Source organism: Dipodomys ordii, unplaced genomic scaffold (genome assembly GCF_000151885.1).
Source record: "Dipodomys ordii isolate 6190 unplaced genomic scaffold, Dord_2.0 Scaffold207, whole genome shotgun sequence".
NCBI lineage: Eukaryota > Metazoa > Chordata > Mammalia > Rodentia > Heteromyidae > Dipodomys > Dipodomys ordii.
The window spans coordinates 1,502,501-1,526,930 of NW_012267423.1; the positions used below are offsets into that span (position 1 = coordinate 1,502,501).

Sequence of the window (24,430 nt, forward strand, 5' to 3'; positions counted from 1 at the left end):
GTGGCAGAGTTCTCAGGTTTTTCTACATAATTACATAGAAAGTCGTCTAACAAACTGTACTCCAGCTGTTCACTGTCTGAATCCATAGCTTAACCCACCCCATCTGAACTCCTCTTCCAATCCCACTTTCCCCAATCGTTTCTCCAATGATGTGAACTCAAATCCTTGCCTTAGAGCCTACGTTTGCTGGGAACACAAATAAAGCAATGTCTCATTACAAGAGAGAAATACAGATGTGATAAAAAAAAAAAGATACCTTCAATTTGGTAAATAGCATACCTTATCACAGTTTCGTGCAGCAAAATGTACTTGGCTTTTAACTCTGCCATTCTGGTTCCAGGAAGTTTTCCCGAAGCATATAACTAGCAGAGAGAACACAAGGTCATATTAGCCACACTCTCCTTGTGCTTATGCAGGAGATAATGTGGGTTCATGGAGATCTTATGAATTCTTTCAGCCAAGCTTTGGAGAGGATACACATGAAAGCAATGTGGCATACTGAAAGAAGCTGGGGAGTCAGAAAAAGTATTTCTAGTTCCAGTCTGCCTTCTGTAAACACTTTGTTCTGGGGCAAGTCTACTCACATTGCTAGGCTGTGACTTTCCCATCTGGAAACTGAAAGAATTCAATCTTTCCAATCCTAAGAATGTTATCTTTTAGGTTTAGCAAATAACCTGAATAGGGTAAATTATTAAGATGGCTATTTATAAGGGTAAGAAAAGGAGTAATTATTGAACATCTCTTATAGGCAAGAGTTGCATATCTATTACTTCATTTGATTAAAAATATTTATTGTCTTTAAGTAGTTGTACAAAGGAGTTGCCATTCAAAGAAGTGGCATGTTACCCCTTTCAATATTCTCACCCATCCCTACCATCCACCCCTCACTTTTCTTAATTTTGTAGGATATGCGTTTAATTTTTGGCTGCATTCTTCATCCCTTCTTCTGTTTACTCATCTACTCCCCTTCTCTTTGATCCTTGCCTGCCTCGAACCAATTTTCTGATGTTTATTTTGTTGACCTTCAATTTTGCCTTTCTAAGGAATTACACTGTGCGAATTCTCCCCTGAGAATTGTTTCAGTTAGTACATTTGTCTAGACTTGAGTACCACCCAAAGTATTTACTTATATATTTGTAAACTAATTCTAGCTCCCACATATGAGAGAAAACATAAAATCTTTGTCTCACTGGACCTAACTTACTTCACTTAACATAATTTTTCTGGGTTCTTTCATTTCTTTGCAAATGATGCAATACCATTCTTTCTAGAATACAAACAATAACATGCTGGCAAAGATATTACCAAAAGGGAACTCTAATACACTGTTGGTGGGAATGTAAACGTGTTCAACAACTCTGGAAAGCAGAAAGGGGGTTCCTCAAAAAACTAAACATGGAACTGCTCCATGATCCAGTAATTCCACTCTGGGCATTTATACAAACCATTACAAACTAGGATACAGTAATTTTACCAGCATAACAATGCTCATTGCAGCACTATTTAGCACAGCTAAGGTATGCAATCAGACCAGATACCCCTCCATAGATGAATGGACCAAGAAAATATAGTATATTACTTCATTCTTAAAAATGTTTGGGAAGCAGGGATTTTTTTCTTCATTTGAAACTAAAAGTTAGATAACTAAGAGCTTTTCTTCAGTATATATTTAAAATCCTAGTTAAAATAGAGTCCTAATTTGACAGTGTCAAATCTGGAAAAAGAACGTTTATTTGCTCTCTGAGTAGAGGAATAATTAGCTAATAAACATCAAACTCTAAAGCTTTACCTTATTATAGACTGTTTTTAGTTTAGTATTAGGTTGACTTTATAAGTACAGAGAATTAAGGAAAGAATTCTTTTTTTTTATTGTGAGAATACCGTACAGAGGAGTTACAATTACATGAGCAAGATAATGAGTACATTTCTTATTAAGCATTGTTGCCTCCTCTTTGTTTCCCTAGGAAAGAATGCTTTTTGAAAATTTTATCTTCTTATAAAGATGCTGTACAGAGGGGTTACAGTTACATCAGTAAGGTAATGAGTACATTTCTTGTCAAGTATTGTTAGCCCCTCCTTTGTTTTTCTCCCACTATCCCTTCCCTCCCCTACCTCCCTCACTCCCCACCCCTGCCAAAGTTGTAAAGTTCATTTACAACATAGTGTCTTGTGAGAATCATGTTGCAATGGGTCATCCTGTATCCTTGTTTCAGCATTTTGTTATTCCCCTTCCCCTCCCCAGATTAGATAAATGTATATACAAGATGCAAGGTACCAAAATCAAGTACAGTGACAGGGATATACCATAGAAGGAAGAACTTACAAAAGTATCAAGAAAAAAAAATCACATAGTACATTAAAAACAACAGCAACAAGAAAAACCTCATGTGTCCATATCTTGGGATCCATTTCTCTTAGCACCATCTTTTTCTTTAATAAGGTAATGAGTACATTTCTTATCAAGCATTGGTGCCTTCTCCTTTGTTTTTCCCCTACCATCCCTTCCCTCAAACCTCTACAACTACACTCCCCCCACATCTAAATTGTAAAGTTTGTTTTTCAACATAGTGTCTTGTACATCTCATTGTTGCAATGGGTCAAGCTGTATCCCTATTTAAACATTTTGTTTTTTCTCTTCCCCTCCCCAAATTATACCAACATCAAATATAGTGAAAACAGGGGTTATACTGTGGGATGACTACAAAGCCATCAAAAATCACATGGTACGTTATAAATACGTTAGAAACAATAGCACGCAAGAAAAAACCACTTGTGCCCCTATCTTGGGGTTCATTTCGCTTAACTTCATCTTATCTGGTCATATGTACATAGCTTTTGATCTTTTCTACGTGTTATTGAAAACACACACACACACACACACACACACACACACACATATATATATATATATACTAGTTATTACAAGTAAGGGAAACCATGGGATCTATGTTTCTTTGGGCCTGGCTTACTTCACTTAATATAATTTTTTCCAAGTCTTTCCATTTCCTAACAAATGGAGCAATGTCATTCTTTCTGATGGAGGCATAGAATTCCATTCTGTATATATATGACATTTTCTTGATCCATTCATCTACTGAGGGGCATCTGGGTTGGTTCCATATCTTAGCTATGGTATATAATGCTGCAATATGGTCTTGTTTGTGATCATTTGGGTAAATGCCCCAAAGTGGGATTGGTGGGTCCTAGGTGAGCTCTATGTGGAGTTTTTTGAGGAACCTCCATACTGCTTTCCAAAGTGGTTGAACAAGTTTACACTCCCACCAATAATGCAGTAAATTCCCTTCTGGCCACATTCCCTCCAGCATCCCTTGTTATTAGAATTCTTGATTATAGCCATTCTAACTGGGGTGAGGTGGAATCTCAATGTTGTTTTGATTTGCATTTCTTTTATGGCTAGAGAAGTTGAGCATTTCTTCATGTGTCTATTGGCCATCCTTCTTTCTTCTTCAGAAGAGTTTCTCTTTAAGTCTTTAGCCTACTTATTTATCAGGCAGATGTTTCTTTGAGGCTTTGTTGTTGGGGATTTAATTTTTTGAGTTCTAAGTATATATTAGATATGAGGCCCTTATCTGTTGTATGGCTAGTGAAGATCTTCTCCCAATCTGTGGGCTTTCTATTGATCTTGCTAGCTATGTCCTTTGTGACACAGAAGCTCTGCAGCTTCATTTAGCATCATCTTATATGGTCATATGTACATAGCTTTTGAGCTTTTCTGCTCATCTGATAAGATTATCCTAGACATATCCTAATTATTGCAAATAAAGAAAACCATGGGACCTATATTTCTTTGGGTCTGGCTTATTTCACTTAATATGATTTTTTCCAAGTCTTTCCATTTTCTAACGAATGGGGTGGTGTCAATTCTTTAAGGAAAGAATTCTTACAGCTGCAAGTCACTTATTTTGGTGGGGCATCTACCAAAATAACAGCAGATTTTTCAATAGAAACCTTAAAAGCAAGGGAGGCTTATGATGATATATTTCAAGCACTGAAGTTAACAATTGCTAACCCAGAATAGCCAGCAATGATGTGATTCATAACCAAAGGGCAAATAAAAACATCCCATGATAAACAAAAACTGCAATTTATCACCATTACACCAGCAACATAGAAGACCTTTAAAGACATCCTACACACAGAAGATCAACCTAAACATGAAAAAAGTGGATAAAATAGTAAGAGTATCACATATGAAGAAACGTTTCTGGGAAGGGTTATGTGAGATAAGCATGTTAAAGTGTGTTTGTATGTGCATATATGTACTGTGAAGGCCAAGTAGGAGACCAGCCTAGTAACTCAAAAACCAGCCTGAAGCCAAAGACAAGTTGAAGGTAAGTTCATTGCGGATTCACATCTCAAAGAACTTACAGATTTAGTTTTTCTCTGCTGAAAAGACCACTTGCCTTCTACGATGCTTGGCATAGTAGAAACAAATTTGTCTTGGATACTGTCCTATGGAAGTTTGAGGAAATAGGCATAGAAGAAATGATAGAAAATACTTGAACTATACCCAGTAGTTTTATTATTAGCAAGTGACTACTTGTTACTTTATATTTTTTAAATGTAAGTTAAGCAAATAAGTATACTTATAAATTACAAACCTATGGCAAGAAGCAGGGCTGCTAGAATAATGATGTGAAGAACTTGATGAATTCCTCTCACTCCAAGAAGTGTGATTAAACTGTTTAATATAATTTAACAATTTAAATTGTTATCTTAAATTGTTAAATGGACAAATGGGCATAGAGGAGATTGAAAAGTGTGTATTCAGTGAGAGATTATGGCATTTGAACCATGATCTGTACCATCATCCCTAATTCCATATTATAGAAGTATTCTGGGCAGGCTTGGAAGTCAGGGAAGTGTCTACTTCCCTTGCTCTGCTGAGGGTCTACTTCATGGTAGTGGAAAAACCCTAAAAAAACCAAAGCACTCATCTACCCAGTCTCAGTCTGGCATCCCAGAAGAGATTTACTAGGTAGGCAGCTGCAGCTGTTCATTAGTGCCCATGTCCACTCCCTCATGTCCTGTTCTGTGTGGAGACTTGGGGCAGGACGAATGAGATCTGAGTTCCTCAGACCCCCCATTCTTGCTCAGAAACACAATTGTTTGATACATTTAGGGGCTCACAAAGCTTTGAAGATTTGTAGCCTTCATTCTCAAGCTTTGATTTTATCCCAAGAGCACTGTTAAAAAATACTAGGAGGCTGAGATCTGAGGATCATGGTTCAAAGCCAGCCCCAGCAAGGAAAGTCCATGAGACTCTTATCTCCAATAAACTACTAGAAAACCAGAAATGGCGCTGTGGCTCAAGTGGTAGAGTGCTTGCCTTGAGCTGAAGAACTGAGGGATAGCACTCAGGCCCAGAGTTCAAGCCCCACAACCAATGACAACAAAAAAAAATACTAAATATTTCTGGGTACTGATGGCTCACACCTGTAATCCTAGCTACTCAGGAGGATGAGATCAAAGCCAGCCCAGGCAGGAAAGGCCATGAGACTCTTATCTCCAAGTAACTACCAGAAAACTGGAAGTGGAGTTGTAGCTCAAAGTGGTAGAGCCTTGAACAAAAGAGCTCAAGGACAGCACCCAAGCCCTGACTGACAAGAAAAAAAAAGTACTAAATATCAAAAGAGCTAAAAGAGGAAGCTAATAGCTTTGTGATACCAGTAGAGGCAGACCAGCAAATGTGTAACAGAAAAATCAGGGCATGAGACAAAGAGCCTTGTTAAAATCCCATTTGATACTGGTGGACTGGTAGGGTATGAAGTCTCAGGCAGTGACCAGAGGAAACTTCTAAGCTATCAGTGCCCGAGTAAGTGGGGGCAGATATATAAATTCCCTGAACTTTGATGTAGGCACCAACCCATAAACAGACCTAATGGAAAAGGTTGAAAATCTTGTTGCTTAGTGGGCTGAAGCACAACTTCTGACCAATCAGTGGGTGGCTGATCAGTAAGCTATCCGGATCTAGTGAGAACCGCCAGATGTCAAACTTAAAAATAAAAAGAGGCTGTATTCTGTGGGAGAAAATGTTTTTCATGAAGTTAGTTCAGCCAAGTCTGCCAACAAATTTATACTGAAGCAAGAATGACACACACCACAAATATAATACAACAAACCTGAAAAGGATCCGAATCCAGAGCCACAGGCCGCCCGGGTGTGTCTCACATGGCTGAGCATCTGCCTAGCTAGTGCAGCCCTAAGCTAAAACCCAAGTATCCCCAAAGAGAAAAAAGGATCGAATTGCTATGTTATCTAAAATATCCAATTCTTATATGCAAAGATTTTTAAAAATTGGGATCCCACTCTACATAGGGAGCAAAAAGTCAAATGAGTGGACAGAACATGCTTTTGGAGGTATAAAATTGGATTTAACTAAGACTTCAAAGACACTATGTGTTTGAAGAAGGAAGGAAAACTAAGGTTAAAGAATTAAAGGGGGAGCTGGGAGGTGGCTCAGTGTAGAGCGCTTGCCTTGCATGCATAAGGCCCTGGGTTCGATTCCTCAGCACCACATAATCAAAAAGAAAAAAAGCCAGAAGTGGCATTGTGGCTCAAGTGGTAGAGCATTGGCCTTGAGCTGAAGAGCTGAGGGACAGCGCCCAGGCCCAGAGTTCAGGCCCCATGACTGGACGGCCCCTCCCCCTCAAAAAGAAGTGAGCTATTAAATAATAAATAAATAAATACAAAAAAAAGAATTAAAGGGGAATATGATGATAATTCAACAACAGAAAGTATCATTAGGAGAAATTCTTAAGGAAATAATTGAAATTCCAAAGTAGAAAATTATTGTAACTGTAAAATTCACGGTATGATTTCAATAGTGGTTTTGAGCAGGTAGACCTAAAAAAAAAAAACCCCAAAAACAGTAACCTGAAGATGAATCAGCAGAAAAAAAGCATGTAGATTCAAGAGTAGATCCCTTTCATAAATGAGGGATTTCATAAAGTCTACCCATTTACATGTAATGGGAGAACCCAAGAGAAGGGGGGGGCCAAAAAATCAGAGATAATGGCTAAAAATGGCTGACTTTGTGTGCTGTCTCTGAGCTTTATCACACAAGGCTAGCACTCTATCATTCAAGCCCTGACTCCACTTCTGCCTCTTTAGTGGTGAATTGGAGATAAAAGTTTATAGACTTTGCTACCCTGGTAGCTTTGAACCATGATCCTCAGATCTCAACCTCCTGAATAGCTAGGGGGGAGAGGAGTTGGGGAGGTGGGGAGGGAAGGGATGGTAGGGGAAAAACAAAGGAGGGGGTAACAATGCTTGATAGGAAATATACTCATTACCTTACTCATGTAACTACATGTAACTGTAACCCCTCAGTATAGTATCTTTACAATAAAAAATATAAATGATAATAAAAACCTATTTAAATACACAATGAAATAACTGCATAAACAATAGAGCATCAGAGGAAGAGGTGAGCTGGAAAGTACTGGGGTCAGATCGTAGTGGCAGATACAGCTGGATCATACTCGCTTTAACTCAGTGGATGATCAGCTATATTTTTTTTGGAGTCCCGTCCTTAACGATAAGGTTTAAATTTGATGGTAGGTGGACCAAGGATGGATGTTGGCACATTTTGTGTCCACAGAACCAGCAAATAGGCTGGACAGGATTCCTTATTTGTCTATTGTTTCCTTTATTCCACTGGCCACTGGTGTCTCGGGGACTTGTAAAAACAATTCAGTGGGCAAAGGCTTGGTTTGTCCTTACGGTTTCTATATATATATTAGAAACAGTTAAATTAAAGCTCTTCAAAAAGAGCACTGATAAACTTTCTGTTAACTAAAAGCAAATCTTTTTCTTTTTAAAATACCAAAAAATTAAGGCTACGTTTTTCTCCTAAAAATGAAAAAATTATAATCTGGATGTTAATATTCATCTGAAAATGACTTTTCTGTGAAAGTGTGAGTCATCATTTTAAGTAGGTTTAGCCACAATTGGAAACTTAGACTCAGTTGTACAAGATAAAAATGCTTCGCCCATACACAGTATCAGACATGAAAAAACTGTGGCCTTTTCACACGGCATGAAACAACAGGGTGCAGAACACCAAGTTGGTCATGTTTTAAAAATGCAGACTCTAAGAAAAATGGCATAGAAAGGCCAATCTTAAATAGGCCAAGAGTACACACAACAGAAGGTTAGATATAATGTCATAAGTTCATAAATGGGATTTCACAATACACACTTCTGTTACTGAATTGCCTTGCTGGTATCTGTGGCTGGAAGGAAACATTTACACTAGAGCTAAAAGTTTAACAAGAGTTCATGATTCATGGACAACATGGAATAATATGGAAAACATTTCAAATATTGAAATTCTGGGACATTCCAAGGAAAGTCAGAGTTCAGTGAGCGCGTTTGTTCAAGTGAACTTATCTGGAAGGAAGAAACAATTGTGTGGGTGGGTGTGGCAAACCTGGCTGGATCTACACTGCCAGCCTACCTTGTTCTTCTGGCCTCTCTGATATTACCTATGGGTTTGGCCTCATTCAGGAAATGGTTAGCATACTTTGGAATGGAACATGAACTTGAAAGCATAAATCCTTGGAACCTTCCTTTACATTCTTTCTCTGCTTTTCTCTCTTTCACTTCTGGAAATAAACAGCAGAGCCATGTGAGAGGATTTCCAAATGCAATGGAGCTCTTGGTGCTGCTTCATGTTCTTTTGACATTTCCTGCTGGACATCGTATCAAGCTCTACCTTTCTCACCCACTTAACTCATCCACCAGAAAAGAAAATAGGCCATCTGCATTCACTCCCCCCCACAGCAATCAATCCATTTAGCGTGCCTCACTCCATTCATTTCTTTCCCCTATTCTCAAGAATTCAGCAGTCCTCCCTCCCAGTGATGAAGGCCAAATCTTCTGCCTATGCTCTCCTTTCCTGCCATCAGTTATGGTTTCTCCCCTTTATGATCTCCTTTCTTTCTTTTATCACCGCTACTCTTGACTGGTTTGGTAACATATAGGAGATAAGTCCATGATGACTGGACTTTGGTTTGAATTTCACTGCTACTTCCCAACTACATAATTTGGAGTAATATTTAACCAATCCATGTCTCAGCTTATTCAATTGTTAAAGAGAGAAAATGCATGGCTGGGAAGGTGGCTCAGTGGTAGAGTGCTTGCCTTGCATGCATGAGGCCCTGGCTTCAATTCCTCAGCACCACATAAAGCCAGAAATGGTGCTAGTGGTAGAGCAATAGCCTTGAGCTGAAGAGGTGAGGGACAGTGCCCAGGCCCAGAATTCAGGCCCCATGACTGGCCAAAACAAAAACAAAAACAAAAAAAGAGAGAAAATGAATCTCAACTTCATAAGACTACAGTGAAGACTAAATGAATCAAAACATATATTTACAATAGTATCTTAGCTTACAATAATGACCTAACCAGCCATTATCCTTCGCCTATAAATCTGTTCACCTTTCTCATTTAAAAAAGTCAACAAAATGAAGTCTACTTTGGATGCTGTACCATCTCTAATGACCCTTTTTCCTCCCCTTCACATTCTGTTTTGTTCCTTCTCAAGAACTGTCTCTGATCCGTATCTTTACAAACCAGGTTGTTATGCACACCTTCAATGGTAAACTGACCAAGAACTTCTTCATTTCTCTGAGTGATTATCTCTATTTTTCACTAGTCTGACTTAGCTAATTGATACTATTACATTTTGGAGTTCACTAATTTTTTTATCTTTAGTGTCTAATACACTAATTTCACCAAGATATTTGCATTAATTCATATATATTACACATTTCTACTTCTCATTATGCTTAATCTTTTCTCCATCTTTTCCCAACATACCAGATATTTATCAGAGCTATTCTAATGTTTATTGATTGTATTTCTTTGTCTATTGGTTGATTTTTTTTCTCACAGTGAATCATGTTTTCCCACTTCTCATTTTTTGCATACCTAGTAAATTTTGAGTTAATGATATTGTGAATTTTTACACTGCCAGGAGATGGAGATTTTGGTGTTCTTTTAAATATGGTTGGGCTTCTAGAAGACACAGTTTAATTCCTTGGAAACAGTTTGATCTTTTCAAGGCTTTCTTCTATGTTAAGGAGATCCAGACAAATCCTTTATCTAGAAATATTTTGAGTCAAGACTGAGGATGCTCAGTGTTCTGGCAGCCATGTACTGACTAACACCCTGACTTCAGAGAAACCCTCTGTGACCGCTGGAGCTCTGTGCCGCTGTCTCCTTTTCTTACCTATGTATTTTATTTGTCCTCAATGAACTTGAAACTCAGGTGTTTTTAAGTTCTCAGCAAGACCACTTGCCTGTGTTTGGGTTTCCCGCTCTATGCTAAATAAAACATGGAAATTCTTTCCAGGCAGTGAGATGGGACAATTATAGGCCTGCTCTCATTTAGGTCTCTGTGCCTGTGCTGTTATTGTCCAAATCTGAAAAACAATATTTCACACAATTTGATCCAGTTTTAGTTATTTAAGGTAGGAGGTAAATCTGCCTACTCTATCCTGGGTAGAAGTGGAAATCCTCTAACCTCTTACTCATTCAGTTTAAATGACATTTCTTTGGCTTTTTGTTATTTGATTATTTTGTAGTATTTATTGCTATTATTATAGTTCAAAACTTCTGGAACTTCCGCCTCCAGTAGTATCGTTGACTTTCCTTGCTTGTGTTTTCTTCCCTGACCCTTCCTTTAAAAGTCGGCCCCTCTTTAAAAGTCTTTACAAGGATTTGGCCCTCATATCCATACGCTTTAAAAATTATTCACTTCCTTTAGACTTTCTCACCAACTCTCACAGTCTAAAGCACCCCATATCTGCTAACGATTCTCCAGCAGAGGAGTCTGCAGGATCAATGTCATGGAATAAGCTATGGTTTTGGGTAGAGGCTATGCAAGACATGGGCTTCTGGCCAGACAATAAACACCTTCTGGGTCTCACAGCATGGAACACATAACATTGCTTATTTAACCATATAATAGCAATGTCCAGATACTGTGACCATTTCCAAGAGGGAAATTGGCCACTATGAGGCATTTCATTTATAGACACTCTCATAGGATGAGAAATATATACTACACCATGCACACATCCCTGTCACTTCCTGAGACTTTGACCATGGCCAACTTTCCTGGTCTCAACCACCTGGAGCCTGTCCTACCTAAGATTAGCAGATATGCTTCTCATCTTGCTTTAAACTCTTTCACCTTCAGGATTAGGCTCACCTTTCCTAATATGATGATCAAAGGTCTTTATTACCCTCTCCCACGATATAACCCCTATTTTCACTGTATTTGATGTTGGTACAATTTGTGGAGGGGAAGGGAAAAAACAAATTGTTTAAATAGGGATACAGGTGGATCCACTGCAACAATGAGATGTATAAGATGTTATGTCGAAAAACGAACTTTAAAACTTGGGCATGGGGTGGGGGTTGGGGGGGATGGGAAGGGACGGGAAGGGGAAACAAAGGAGGAGGCAACAATGCTTGATAAGAAATGTACTCATTATCTTGCTCATGTAATTGTAACCCCTCTGTACAGTATTTTCACAATAAAAAACTTAACAAAAAAAAGGTCTTTATTATCCAGCAGCTCCTCTCCCAACCCGTCTTCTCCCCTGACACTCTCAGCTTTATAATACCAACTGCAGTTCTTATAGCTGGTAGGATTGATGGCTCCCTCCTCTCTGTCAGTCCCATCCATGTTCTCATCCTTGGAACCTGTGTATATAATACTTTACAGAGCAAAGAAGTCTCATAAAATATGATTAAGAAGATAGGCCAGAGTGAGCAAATTACCACGGATGATTTGTATACCTCAATCCAGTCATGTGAGTCCTTAGAAGCAGAGAGTCTTTATGACTGGGTTATAGAAGGGTGAAAAGGAATACTAATGATTAAAAAATTCTGAGTTAGGCCTTAGTCCTCTGTTGCTGGCTTCAAATATGGAAGAAGTGGTCATGGGCTGAGGGATGCAGGCGGTCAGAATCTTCACGGGAACCGAAGAATGTCACCCTTCCTATACTCTGATAATGAGACCCACGTTAGATTTCTAACATACGGAATTATGACAGAATCATGCTTAAGGCATTAAATTTGTGCTGATTTGTAATGGTAGAAATAGAATATGAGTACAGTTCCCGAACCATGCCTTTGTTTGATATATTTCCTGTCTTTTAATTTCTTTTCTTGTCTACCTGAAACACTCTTATTTGTACCTTTAAAATATTTCAGTGATCATGACCACCTGTGACTCTCTCAAGTGGTACCTCCAGGCTGGATTAATTCATTCTTTCTATTGTTCTGTATTTTACACGCATCTGTTAGTGTACAGTATGTACACTGTTATTTTAAATGCATCTCTGTGTGCATTCGTTGATGGTAAAAATCGTAAATCTCTAAGCTCTAGGTCATACCTTGGCATCTTGTAAATTCTTAATAATGTCCATCAAATCATACCCTCCCACTCCAACTCACAGAAGGCAAATGTAGAAAGAAGAAAGACTAGATCAAGGCATTTTGGCCTGACCATGGGCTTGGAAGAGCAGAGCTTGTGCTGCATGAAACTGTCTGGTTTGCCCAGCTTCTTGTCTGTTCTGTGTGGTTGGCAAGCTTCACAGGGCGAGCAGAGATGTGGGATTGTTCTCTTGCAGCTGTCTTGTCTCCTCCTTTGGTGGCCCGCCACAGGAATGTGAGGGGGAGCACAGAAGAGGCAAACAGGACCTCCCAAGAGTTAAGGTATCAAATGCAGTGGACACTGTGGTAAACAATGCTATTTACTGGGCTATATGAATGATTTCAAGTTAAATTACAGTAATTTAAAGATAAATCAAATAAATTTAAAACATGCCTTAAGCACACAGGTGCCAACAGGTGCCATTTCCTTTTACAGCACTCACATTTGTCCTGGTGAAGCCGCAGTTAATCAGCCCTATCACAATCATTTTGCCTTTGTTTAGAAAGCATCCCTCTCGCCAAAGATCCCAGAGAAGGATGGTAGCAGGACCATTGACTGTGAACCAAGAGGCAGGAAATGATCCAGACTGAAGCCCCAGATGCTCTTTGAATAACTTCAAATCATGAATCAATGATTTCAGAGCAAAGAACCCAACCGCACCAAAGCCATGAAAGGCCTTCACAAGTGGGTCAGACAAATTGGAGTGAGGAAACAGCACAAGATTAACACCAGTGGAATGATTAAGAATCACAACACAGGGACCAGCAGAGCTAGGGTGCAGGACAGGGCTGATCTGTTGATTTGAAATGCAGAGGCTTACACCTCCTGTGCACCTATAAAGGCCTTGAGTGGATTTAGGTAGAGAGAAGCCTGAAATGGGGCCAAGGCCCTCAGTGACCGGAGCATCTCATACAAGGGTCACAGATGCATGAAGATGTACACAGCTGGTTAGTTGAGAACAGTAGGTGCTGCCCATGCTTCTGAGTTTTCGGATGCCTAGCTTTCAGAATCCCTCCTATGTCTGAGCCCAGTTCCCCAAGTCAGCTAACTGTCAGTGACTAGGTCTCCCTCCCAGCTCTAGGTGGGAGGCTTCAGTGGGAGACACAGGAGCTCCTCCCAAAGAAAGAGTGTTCTTTCGTGTTCTGAAGATACTTCCGCCACAGTGCTCATCAAGTCAGTGTGCTGGGGGAAGAGGCACTTAGAGCAGCACCCAACTTCCCAGCAGATTATGGACAGTGCTACCTTTCACTGCTAATCATACAAGTGTTCTTTATTTAGTTTAAAATTCTAAATTGTTATTAAAAAGGTGCTGTACAGATGGGCTACACTTTGTGAGTCAGATAATGAGTACATTTCTTTTGGGGTAATGTTACCCCCAAAATGTTTTTTAGAAAGAACAAATATACAAAGTCGCAGTTTCAACTTCTGAATCGATACCATACAATGGAAATTGGAAGCAGGTCATTGGGATGTTTGAGTTCTATTCTTGCTATTAACTGCAAATAAGGCTTTAAATCCTGGTAGTATATTTGAACCAGCTAGTTACTTTTCTGTTATTTCCAGGCATTTGAGTATTTTTCAATCTATTATAAATGGAATTATTATCCTCAGGTTTATTTCTGGATAGCTTTTATTGTCAGTGTACAGAAACTGACAGTTTTGTTCACTCAAGTTATTGTCACCAAGAGACCTAAACTCAGAATCTCCATTTAAGCAATTTCATGAGTTTTGTAAATGTTTTATTTAGCAGTGTATCTTTCATTTCTTCTTTTCTTTCGTTTGTTTTAGCATTACAAGGGTTTGAACTCCTAGCCTTGCACTTGCTAGGTTAGTGTTCTTCCATAAAACTGCTTTAGTTGTTTTTCAGATAGAGCCTCATGCTTTTTGACCAGACAAGCTTTGACTGCGATCCTCATACTTAAACATCCTAAGTAGCTTGGATTTTATATATGAACTACCATACCTGGATTGTTTTTTGAGATAAGATCTTGCTAACAATTTTTTGCAGTCTCACTTTGAACCATGATCTCCAATCTCTGTCTCCTAAGCAGCTCAGATAACGTGCATGAACTACCATACCCAGCCTTTTCTGTTCACTTGATATATTCTGAGCTTCAAGAACGCTATCTATTACTAAGGTACTAGGATTCCAGTATCCCAAGAACTTTGCATAATACATGGCACACAGCAAGAAGTAAGAATAGCATGAAGGATTCAGCCTATGACTGATAGAAATCTCAGTGTGTGGGGCTGAGAATGTGGCTTAGTGGTAGAGTGCTTGCCTAGCATGCATGAAGCCCTGGGCTCAATTCCTCAGTACCACATAAACAGAAAAATCTGGAAATGGTACTATGGCTCAAGTGGTAGAGTGCTAGCCTTGAGCAAAAGAAGTTCAGGAACAATGTCCAGGCCCAAATTCAATCCCAGGACTTGCAAAGAGAGAAAGAAAGAAAGAAAGGGAGGAAGAAAGGGAGGAAGAAAGAAAGGAAGGAAGGAAGGAAGAAAGAAAGAAGGAAGGAAGAAAGGAAAGAAAAAAAGAACTCAGTATGTGGCTTTCCTTCTGTGTATATACATGTGAATTGGGGCAAATGGTCAAGAATAAGGTATGCCAGTCAGGCATAGAAGCCAACATTAGCACAGTTTGGAGTTGTATCTCAAGTAGTAGGGCCTAGCAAGCACAAGGTCCTGAGTTCAAATTCTAGTGTTTTTTTTATAAAGGCAATGCTAGCAGACTGAAAATTATGCATATGTATGTGTAAGACAAAGGTTGTCAACTTGATATTGATTGTGGCAAATTTTATAGATTGATTGCATGTGGAATATAAATCTCCCATATAGTTTATATTAAAATGGAACAGTAAGCTGGGGGTGTGGCTCAAATGGTAGAGCATCGGCCTAGCAAGCCCAAGGCTCTGAGTTCAAATTCTAATATGGACAGAAAGATAAAAGGAAATAGATATTAAGAACCTTTGAATAGCAAACTTACCAAATATTTTCTCCTGAAAGCTTGCTATTCAGGGAAATTCCTCCACTCAATATGAACTACCTTTGAGGATACATAACCAAGTCAATAGTTTCTCAAAAACAGTGGGCCAAACTTAAGTATCAAAGAAATTAAAATCCTGAGTAAAGTACAAAATGCAGTTTCTGAATTTTTCAATCCTAACAAATGTTTCTCAGTAGACAAAATAAGGGTTTTTTTTTTACTAACTCAATATGTATTATGAAGTGTTATATTTAAACTTTAAGTTAAATACTCAGAGAACCCTTTAGTTATGAACCAGTTAGTTCGCATAAATTTTGTTAAATATCCCAATTAGTTTGTAACTGAAAATTGCTATTGCCAATGACAATTACATAAGAAATTATTCTGGAATTTTCTCAGAAAAGGGAGGATAGTCTTAACACAGTTTCCTAAGAAATTTGGTTTTTCAGGACATTTACAGACATAGTTCTTTAGTTTGTCACAAGTTTTGGGGAAAAAACCAGAAAACCATATAATACCACCAAATATAACTATAACTTTTCCCCATTACTACCCACTTTGACAAACAAAATAATAAGAATAAATGAAAAAAACATTAAAATAGATTCTAACAAACATCTCTCCAAACACAGCTGTTTCCAGTTCACTAATTCAACTATTACAACATATTTTAATGTCTTTTCTGGCAAATATAAATAGCCTCATTTCATGTTAATGCCACATTTCCAGTTATTATGAACTGGTTCTAACAGTTTAAAGATACAAAACTATTTCTACAAATTTCCATACTAGGAAAAGAAAGTTAGATAGCATGGAAATCCTTCAAAACATGTAAGACAGGCAGAACTTAACCCACGTCATAATAGATATCCATGGCAGAGATCACGAGCTATCATTCAACAGTACAAAGACCCTCTGAAGATGCTCTTGGTGCGCACACTGCCTTTTCTACAAAGTTAGAAAATTATTTGGTAGCATCCAAAATTTCATATATTTTGGCACAGAACCCTGAGTTTTCAGCTTCAACCTTGCCACAATACAGTTTTCCTTCTAGAAAATGCACAGCTTTTATATATTTTTTATATTTTAATATTCGTTAACTATATGTACTATGTACTAAGACCTAAGTGTTTCACATGTTTATTTTTGTAAGTTCTTGTAGATAACTGAGATTGGAACACTGCTATGTATCTGTCTTAAATATACCATTCAATGAAATACAGTTTAAAAAATGACTCTTTTTCTGGAAGTCGTGTACAAGCTTTTTGGAGTGTCTGCTCCTTGCCTTTCTCTTTGTCATTAACCTAGGCATTAAGGCTATATGTGGCTGCATCATTTTCCAGAGCTTCAGATTTAATACTATGAACATTTAGAAGCTTTCTTATTGTTTTTCTATAATTTTATGGAAAGATCGTGTTAATTTGATTTTTGGCTCATTGAAATATTTTTACTTTTCAAGAGTTAATTTTTATTAACACATGTTAGCCGTACAGGGGGGGTTTCATTGCAACATTTCCATATTTGCACACGATGTGCCCCATCAACTTAACTCCTACTCTTACTCTGCTCCATCTCACCTTTTTAATTTCAACAAGTTTTCTTGTTCTGTTTTTAGACATGGTATACTTAGCCCATATTCTCCCTCATCCACCCTCCCAATTAGCCCTCCCTCACTTGCTAGTATATGATCCCCCCAAAGAGCCTGTTTATTCTCTGGCATTCGATTTTCTTTTCATTTTTTAGTGTATATTAGCTTCACCATGACACTTCACAAGTATATATAATATATTATAATATAGTCAGATTAACTTCCTCTATTGTGCTCTATTTCCATGTTCTCCAATTGTCCAAAGCTTTCATTGAGCTTCCTTATAGCTTCCTTCATACATTGGCACAATGTATTTGATATTATTCATGACTAAGATATTAAAATTATTCGTGATGAAAAGTTTACCTACATATTGATAATGTCTAATAAAGCATACATCACAGAACAAAAACAAAAAGACCACAAAGTCACTATGAACAAATGTGCCAGCTAGGTTTTATTGGGGCTGAAAAACATTTACTGGACCTACAGAACTTTTCCTTATTTACAGACATTAGCCTTGTAGCTAATGATATTTTGGGCACTACACTTTATGACTCTGACAGAAAAACAAATTGGAATTTGGAAGGGGAAGTACAGATTCATTCTGAACAACTTACCCCGGCAGTTACCACTTTCACAGAGGTTTGAGCCAAATAGGAAGTGGACATCGAGTATCATAGTCAAATGACAAATTATTTCCAGGCAAGTCAAGCCCAAGTGGACTAGGGATTCTAAGAATGGAGCTATCAGGACAAAAATAACATTCTGAAATTGCCTACACTCTAACTTCTGGTAAGACTGTTAGTTCCTTCGGGTAGGGACTATATCCATCTGTTTTCCCACTCTGTCCTCAAATCTAGCCTATGCACAACTCTCAAATACTTATAGAATAAATGAATAAGTGTATTTACAAGTGTATTTATCTTTAAGTAGTTGTACAAAGGGGGTTCAAATGAGCATGTCAACTGATGAGCACAATGCATCTTTTCAGTGTCACCCCTTCCATTGCTCTCTTCTATTTCTCTCAACTCCACTATCCCTTCAAATGATAGCAGTCTTTCAATAAGTATTTACCAGATGGATGGAATTTCCTGATAAGGCTTCATTTAATTCATGTTTACCAAATGAACAAATGCTTTAAAAGTACAGATTAATAATTCATCTATGATTTGTTTTGTCATAGTTAACATTTTAATTATTTATTCACTCAGAGATTGCTGTGTACCACATCGTATGTTAGGTGCTTTGCCTGTCGTCTCATATAATCCTCATAATAACCCCATGGAGTAGGCACGATAGTCCAGAATTTATTGAAATGAAAGAAAAACCCAAGACCATTGAAAAACTTGAGCAAGGTCACAAAACTGGTTGGAGATTTTGCAAGCAAAGTATAATTACCATCTGTTATTTGTTTATAAGTGAATCAGAGTAATTGAGAAGTGAGTGACCTTGCTAATGACATGGTGACGGGTACAAAGTACACTTGGGGACCTTTAGGTCATCCTGTGTAACGTGCAGAAGAGACACTTGAGGATGCCCAATGTCCACAGAAGGATACCAAGTCAAATTAACTCTGGGTAGGCACAGGAAGATGCATCAGCTAATTTCACTTACAGTACAAAACCAAGAGACTAACTCCAAATTATTTTCCTAGAAATGAGGAGACCAAGCTAGCTCTTATAAGTATAAACTGTTATAAATTCCAGAAATGACACTCATAAAATAAACATTTATAAACACAAAGGAAGGAAAGGCTTTAAAAAAGATTTACTACAAGTGGATGGGCTATACACAGAAGCCAGAATCCTTTGACTACACTCTGTTTAGAATATACAGCCTAAATTATAGTAATTTATTTAGTTGTAAAATTTAAACACAAATACTAAAACTAGCAAATAAAATAAATTGAATATAACTCTGTATCAAGATGATGCCTGAGATGGACCGTTCCACTTTTAGTATAAATATTAAGTAGGTCATACCCTGAGGGGAGAAAATACTTGTAGCTGTTTTTTATAGTCACATTGTTGATGGTAGAGTTATTCTGAAATAATTATGTCTTTGGGGAAAAGGGAATGAGCCATATTTGTGTCAGTGAAAACTGGGATTTGATGTGTAAAAAGGACACATCTGTGAGATTGAAGAGGCTAAGTTAATTTACTGTCTTATTGACTTGGGTAGTAACAGGATGTATTTTCTGTGTGTGTGTATGTGTGTGTGTGTCTCACTCTGTTCATTAAAAGGTAGAGAGGCAAAGTCAATCTATCATAAGTGAGATCTTAATGCACGATCTCACTCATAGAGGAAGCCCAAAGCATTTGGTACAGGCAATGATTTTCCAAATAGGACCCCTAATAGCACAGGAAACAAAAGCAAAAATGAAGTGGAATTACATCAAACTAATGAAATGAGCCTACCAAAGGTATCAACCTTCACATCCATGTTTACTACAGCACTATGCACAACAGATGAATTGATAAAGAAAATGTAATGTGTATATATAGATATACATATACATTTATATTGTATATATCTCTCTATATACATTTATGGCTCAGCCATAAATATTCAGCCATAAAAGTGTGAATGACATCTCATTATTTGCAGCAAATCAATGGAATCAGAGGACTTTGTGACAAATTGGAATAAGCTAGACACAATAAGACAAGTACCTGCGCATCTTCTCACATGTGAAAGGTAAAAAGAATTGAGAAGAATAGAATACAATGATCGCTAGACATTACATGAGGGACAGAGTTGGGAAAGTATGGTTGGATTTGATTAATGTGTGCATATATGGAAATGTCACACTAAACTAATGTATAAATAATACATGCTAATAAAAAATTTAAAAACTCATAGCAGGGTGAGTTCCATGAACAATAATGCACTGTAGTTCAAAACAGAAATTTTTAGACTTTGGTTATATTTTTTTTGAAACAGGGTATCTCTCCATAACTTGGTTGATCTCAAACTAACTTTCTTCTTTTTTCTACCTTTAAAGTGCTATGAGAAATGGTGAACATGTAAGGTATGCTCATTATCTTGAGCTGATCATTACTCTGTATACATGAATCTAAATATCACATTGTACCTCTGGTCCACAAATATTGTGTAAGTTTAAAAGATCTGAACATTAAAAATGCTACATATACAAATCTGGACATCTGTGGCTTACATTTGTAATCCTAGTTATTTGGGAAGCTGAGAATGGGAGGGTCACAGTTCCAAGCTATCCCAGCAGAAAGTCTGCGACTTTTCCATAGTTGGCTGTCATAGCATGTACCTACCATCCTAAGCTAGGTGGGTAACCTGAGATGGGGATCACTGCAGTTCTAAGCAAGCCTAAGTAGAACAATCTGCAAGATTCTATCTGAATGGAAGAAGCTGGGTTTAGTCATGTGCACCTGTCATCTCAGCTGGGCCAAGACCAAAGTAGGTGAATTGGAGTCAAGGCATGCAATTGGACAGAAATCGATAACCAATCTCAAAAATAACCAGGGAAAATGAAACATTGGTGTTTCATTCTTGTAATCTTAGCAACTCAGGAGGATGAGATCCAAGGAGAGCCTTGTCAGAAAGGTCCACTTAATTTCCAAATTAACCAGTAAAAAGCTGGGCTGAAGGCAATGCTCAAGTAGTAGAGCACCAGCAGAACAAATAATCCAGGCAAGTAAGAGGCTCTGAATTCAAATACTGATACCAGAAAATAACAAATAAATAATAAATAATGGTAAAAGGTTCTGGAGATGGACAGTGTCATAATTATACAACAGCGTGAGTGTATTTAATGAACTTTAATTGTACTGTTAAAATAGTTATAATGATAAATTTTATGTCATATATATTTTACCAGTGTCAAAAAGTGGGATTGTGATTGTCATATGCATTATATATTTCTGTATTTTCTTTTTTTTTAAACAATGAAGAACTGTCCCATTTATAATCAGAAAAAAAATTAAAAGTCACTGACCTTGCAGAATGCAGTTCTAGAAAGGGTCAGTGTAGGATTTAAAACAAAATATTGGGCCAGGCACCTGTGGCTCACGCTTGTAATCCTAGCTACTCAGGAAGCTACTCAGGAGGCTGAGATCTGAGGATCGTGGTTCAAAGCCAGCTTGGGCAGGAAAGTCCGTGAGACTCTTATTTCCAATAAACCACTAGAAAACCAGAAGTGGTGCTGTGGCTCAAGTAGTAGAGTGCTCGCTTGAGCTGAAGAGTGCAGGGACAGCTCCCAAGCCCAGAGTTCAAGCTCCATGACCCACCAACCCCCTCCCCAAAACAAAACAAAACAAAAACCCACATCAAATATTATCCTAAGAATTTCTATTCCATGTCAGCTAACACACACAAATATTAAACATAGAAAGACAAGTGAAAAAAAGTTTTCTTAGAAACTGATTTGTAGCTTTTTGTAACACTGTCTGAATCATTTTCATGCACAAAGCATGTAAATAGCATATTTGGGAAGTTCCAACTATTTAAAAAAGCCTAAAGAAAGTGTATTGCATTCTGAAATCCCAGAAGCACAGCACCAGGAATTTTAATATGGACAACACTTATATTTTTGCATCTTTCTGACATACAGGGACCAATCTGGAATAGATAGTCTAAAACTCAAAAGACATAAGCAACCTCAATAGTCTAAAAGTCAAAAGACATAGCAGCCTCAGTCTGGCTTGGTCAGTTTACAGCTCCTCTAAACGAGTTAGTTCCCTCATCGTACATGAAGGCCGATGGTGAGAAGATCTAGCAGCACTTCCTGGGGCCTTGTGGTACTACCAAATAAGCAAAGCTAAACATAGCTGTATAAATATTAAACTTGCTTTGTACAGTCTTAAGAGCTATTTGCTCTATTTCATATTAATAAATTAAACTTTTAAGTGACAATATTGTTTTGCAACTTGCTATAGTAATAGTGTTCTAAAATACAAAAAAAAACCCAAATTCTAATGAAATTGTTCTGATAGTAAACAGTTCCATAGCAAAAGTCCCTTAAGCATTAGAAATTGCATATTGTTTGTGTACTGAACTATTCTGAGTTTGGATATCCTAAAGTACGTATAATTTTGTTTAAAAACTTTATTACTGATGGGCATTATGGTTGCCACTGTCATTTATGTAGAGAAGGCACTATCTTTGATGCCCCAATACTCCAATTCCAATCATGTCACCTAACTGTTCACACTGTATTGATTCTTGAAAAAAATGCCACTTTCCATATGCACTTAATGTCTCCATTAAACAAAGGTCAAGTTAAAGTCCCCTTCCTTCATGATTCAATTTCTTTCTCTCCGGTTCCTTCTCACTTTCCTGTGTCTCCCATTTCTGTTTCTTTGTCATCTTTATCTCCCTTCTTTCATCAAATGCAAACAGCAATAGCATTAATAGTAATAATTATTTTTTATTATATTGACCTCTTATATTTTCATATTCCCAATTCTATAAAGCTATGTCTTCATTTTATATATTTGCAGAATCTTTAACTTATTGAATACATACATGTTGTATTCATCACATCAATTTATTTAGTGAACTATGGAAAATAAACATGTGATTTGCATGGGACAAGTGTTCTTTATAAAACTCCGTTTTTGTTCTAAACACTTCCTTTATTTGCTTTGTAAATGGAAGAGTGGTCATTAAGGAGGTAGCTTAATGCCAATGAGAGAAACAGAAAGTTCTCTGCCTAGGCAGCTGATGTCCAACACTGATAGTTTATTTACAAATCTTGTGTTGCCTACGGAGTCTAATTTGGAAAAAAAAATGACCCCCACAATGGCCATTTCAGGGTTAGCAAAAGGAGGCTAATGCGATGGCACAGCAGATGAAGATGGAGGGGTTGGGGAAAGGTGTGCTTAGTGAACCCCATTCAAAGGCCAAATAATTTTTGCTCTAGGCTGGTTCTGGCATGAAACCCATTGCTCTAACTTCAAGTTTCATGTAGTCAGCAATGTATCTGGACTTTTATCCTTGCTATCCTTTTATTCTTGGCCTGGCCCAATATTCATAAAGTGTCGAATAGATGAATAGCTGAAAAGAATGATTTAATTAAAGGAGAGTTCATATTTGTTTATCTTTTCTTTCTTTCTTTTTTTTTTTTTTGCGAGGGAGAGGGGAATGACAGTTCTGGGGCTTGAACTCAAGGCTGTTCCTGAGCTTTTTTTCCGCCTTAGAATTAGCATTTTATGACTTGAACCACAGCTCAACTTCTGGCTTTTGGGGGGGGATGGGAGGAAGGGGAGGGGGATGATTAATTGGAGATAAGAGTCTCACAGAGTTTTCTGCCCAGGCTGGCTTTGAACTGTGATGCTAAGATACCATCCTCCAAACTAGCTAGGATTATAGGCATGAGCCACTGGTGCCTGGCATGTGTGTACATACTGACACCTCCCTTGCTATTCTATGGATTCTAATTAAAAACATTTAGATCTCTAATCTAATCTGACCTCATGTGACAGATAACAAAACCAACATCTTGCTTCTTTAGGTCTTGCCAATGGTAAGAGAATTAGAAAGTTCTTCACTAAAAGTTCAACGACTACCACCCTAAAGTTCTTTTCATTCTGTTATAACTTGGTATTAAAAATGTTTTTACTGTAAAGATACTGTACAGAGGGGTTACAGTTACATGAGTAAGGTAATAAGTACTTTCCTATAGAGCATTGTTACCCCTCCTTTGTTTTTCCCCTACCATCCCTTCCCTCCCCCTCTCCAACTTGGTATTTTTTTTGAGATGAAAATAAGAAAATGAGACTTATTTCCAATTTATAAGTTTCTGATATAATTTTTGTGTCTATTTTGACATTTTTTGTGTGTGCGACAGCAATTATTCCAACTGAACTTTAAAACATGTCACATTATTCTTGCATATAAACATGATCAAAATGATTCTGGATTAAATATATAAGCAGAGGAAGCTGTGACAAATGACCATTAGTTTAAGAAAAAATGAGGGCTAAGCATCTGTTGATAATGATTTTAAGTGGTTTCTTCTACTTCTGTAAGTAAAAGAAAATGACCCAAATCACAAATAATATCAAAATACAAGTACAGCTAAACAAAATAATGCTATATTTCAGAATATTATGTACTTCAAACTATATTTTAAAAAATTTCTTATGAAGCACTTGGGTAGAGAGCTAGCAGTATTTCAACCTGGACCAATCAAACTACATTCAGTTATTTCATAATAATCTTTATTTATCAGAACAGTGGAAATGGCTTTTTAAATTTACTGAGCTACACATGCTAATGTACATTTCATAAGATAAACTTTAGAGTATTTTAAAAGTGACTTTCTAACAATCTAAAAATAGGTATCTGAAAGGTATATATTCCTCAGAAAGTCATGGAATTTAATATTTTTACTTTTTCCACA

General features: G+C 37.5%; 1 protein-coding gene across 1 annotated transcript in view; it reads right to left on the reverse strand.

Annotated features, from left to right (window-relative positions):
• Positions 1–24,430, reverse strand: part of Ccdc146 (coiled-coil domain containing 146) — a 110,145-nt gene that overhangs the window by 46,615 nt on the left and 39,100 nt on the right. Inside the window, exon 3 of the mRNA XM_013035279.1 lies at positions 280–362. Within this exon, the coding sequence (XP_012890733.1) occupies positions 280–362 (83 nt within the window). The remainder of the gene's footprint in view (positions 1–279; positions 363–24,430) is intronic.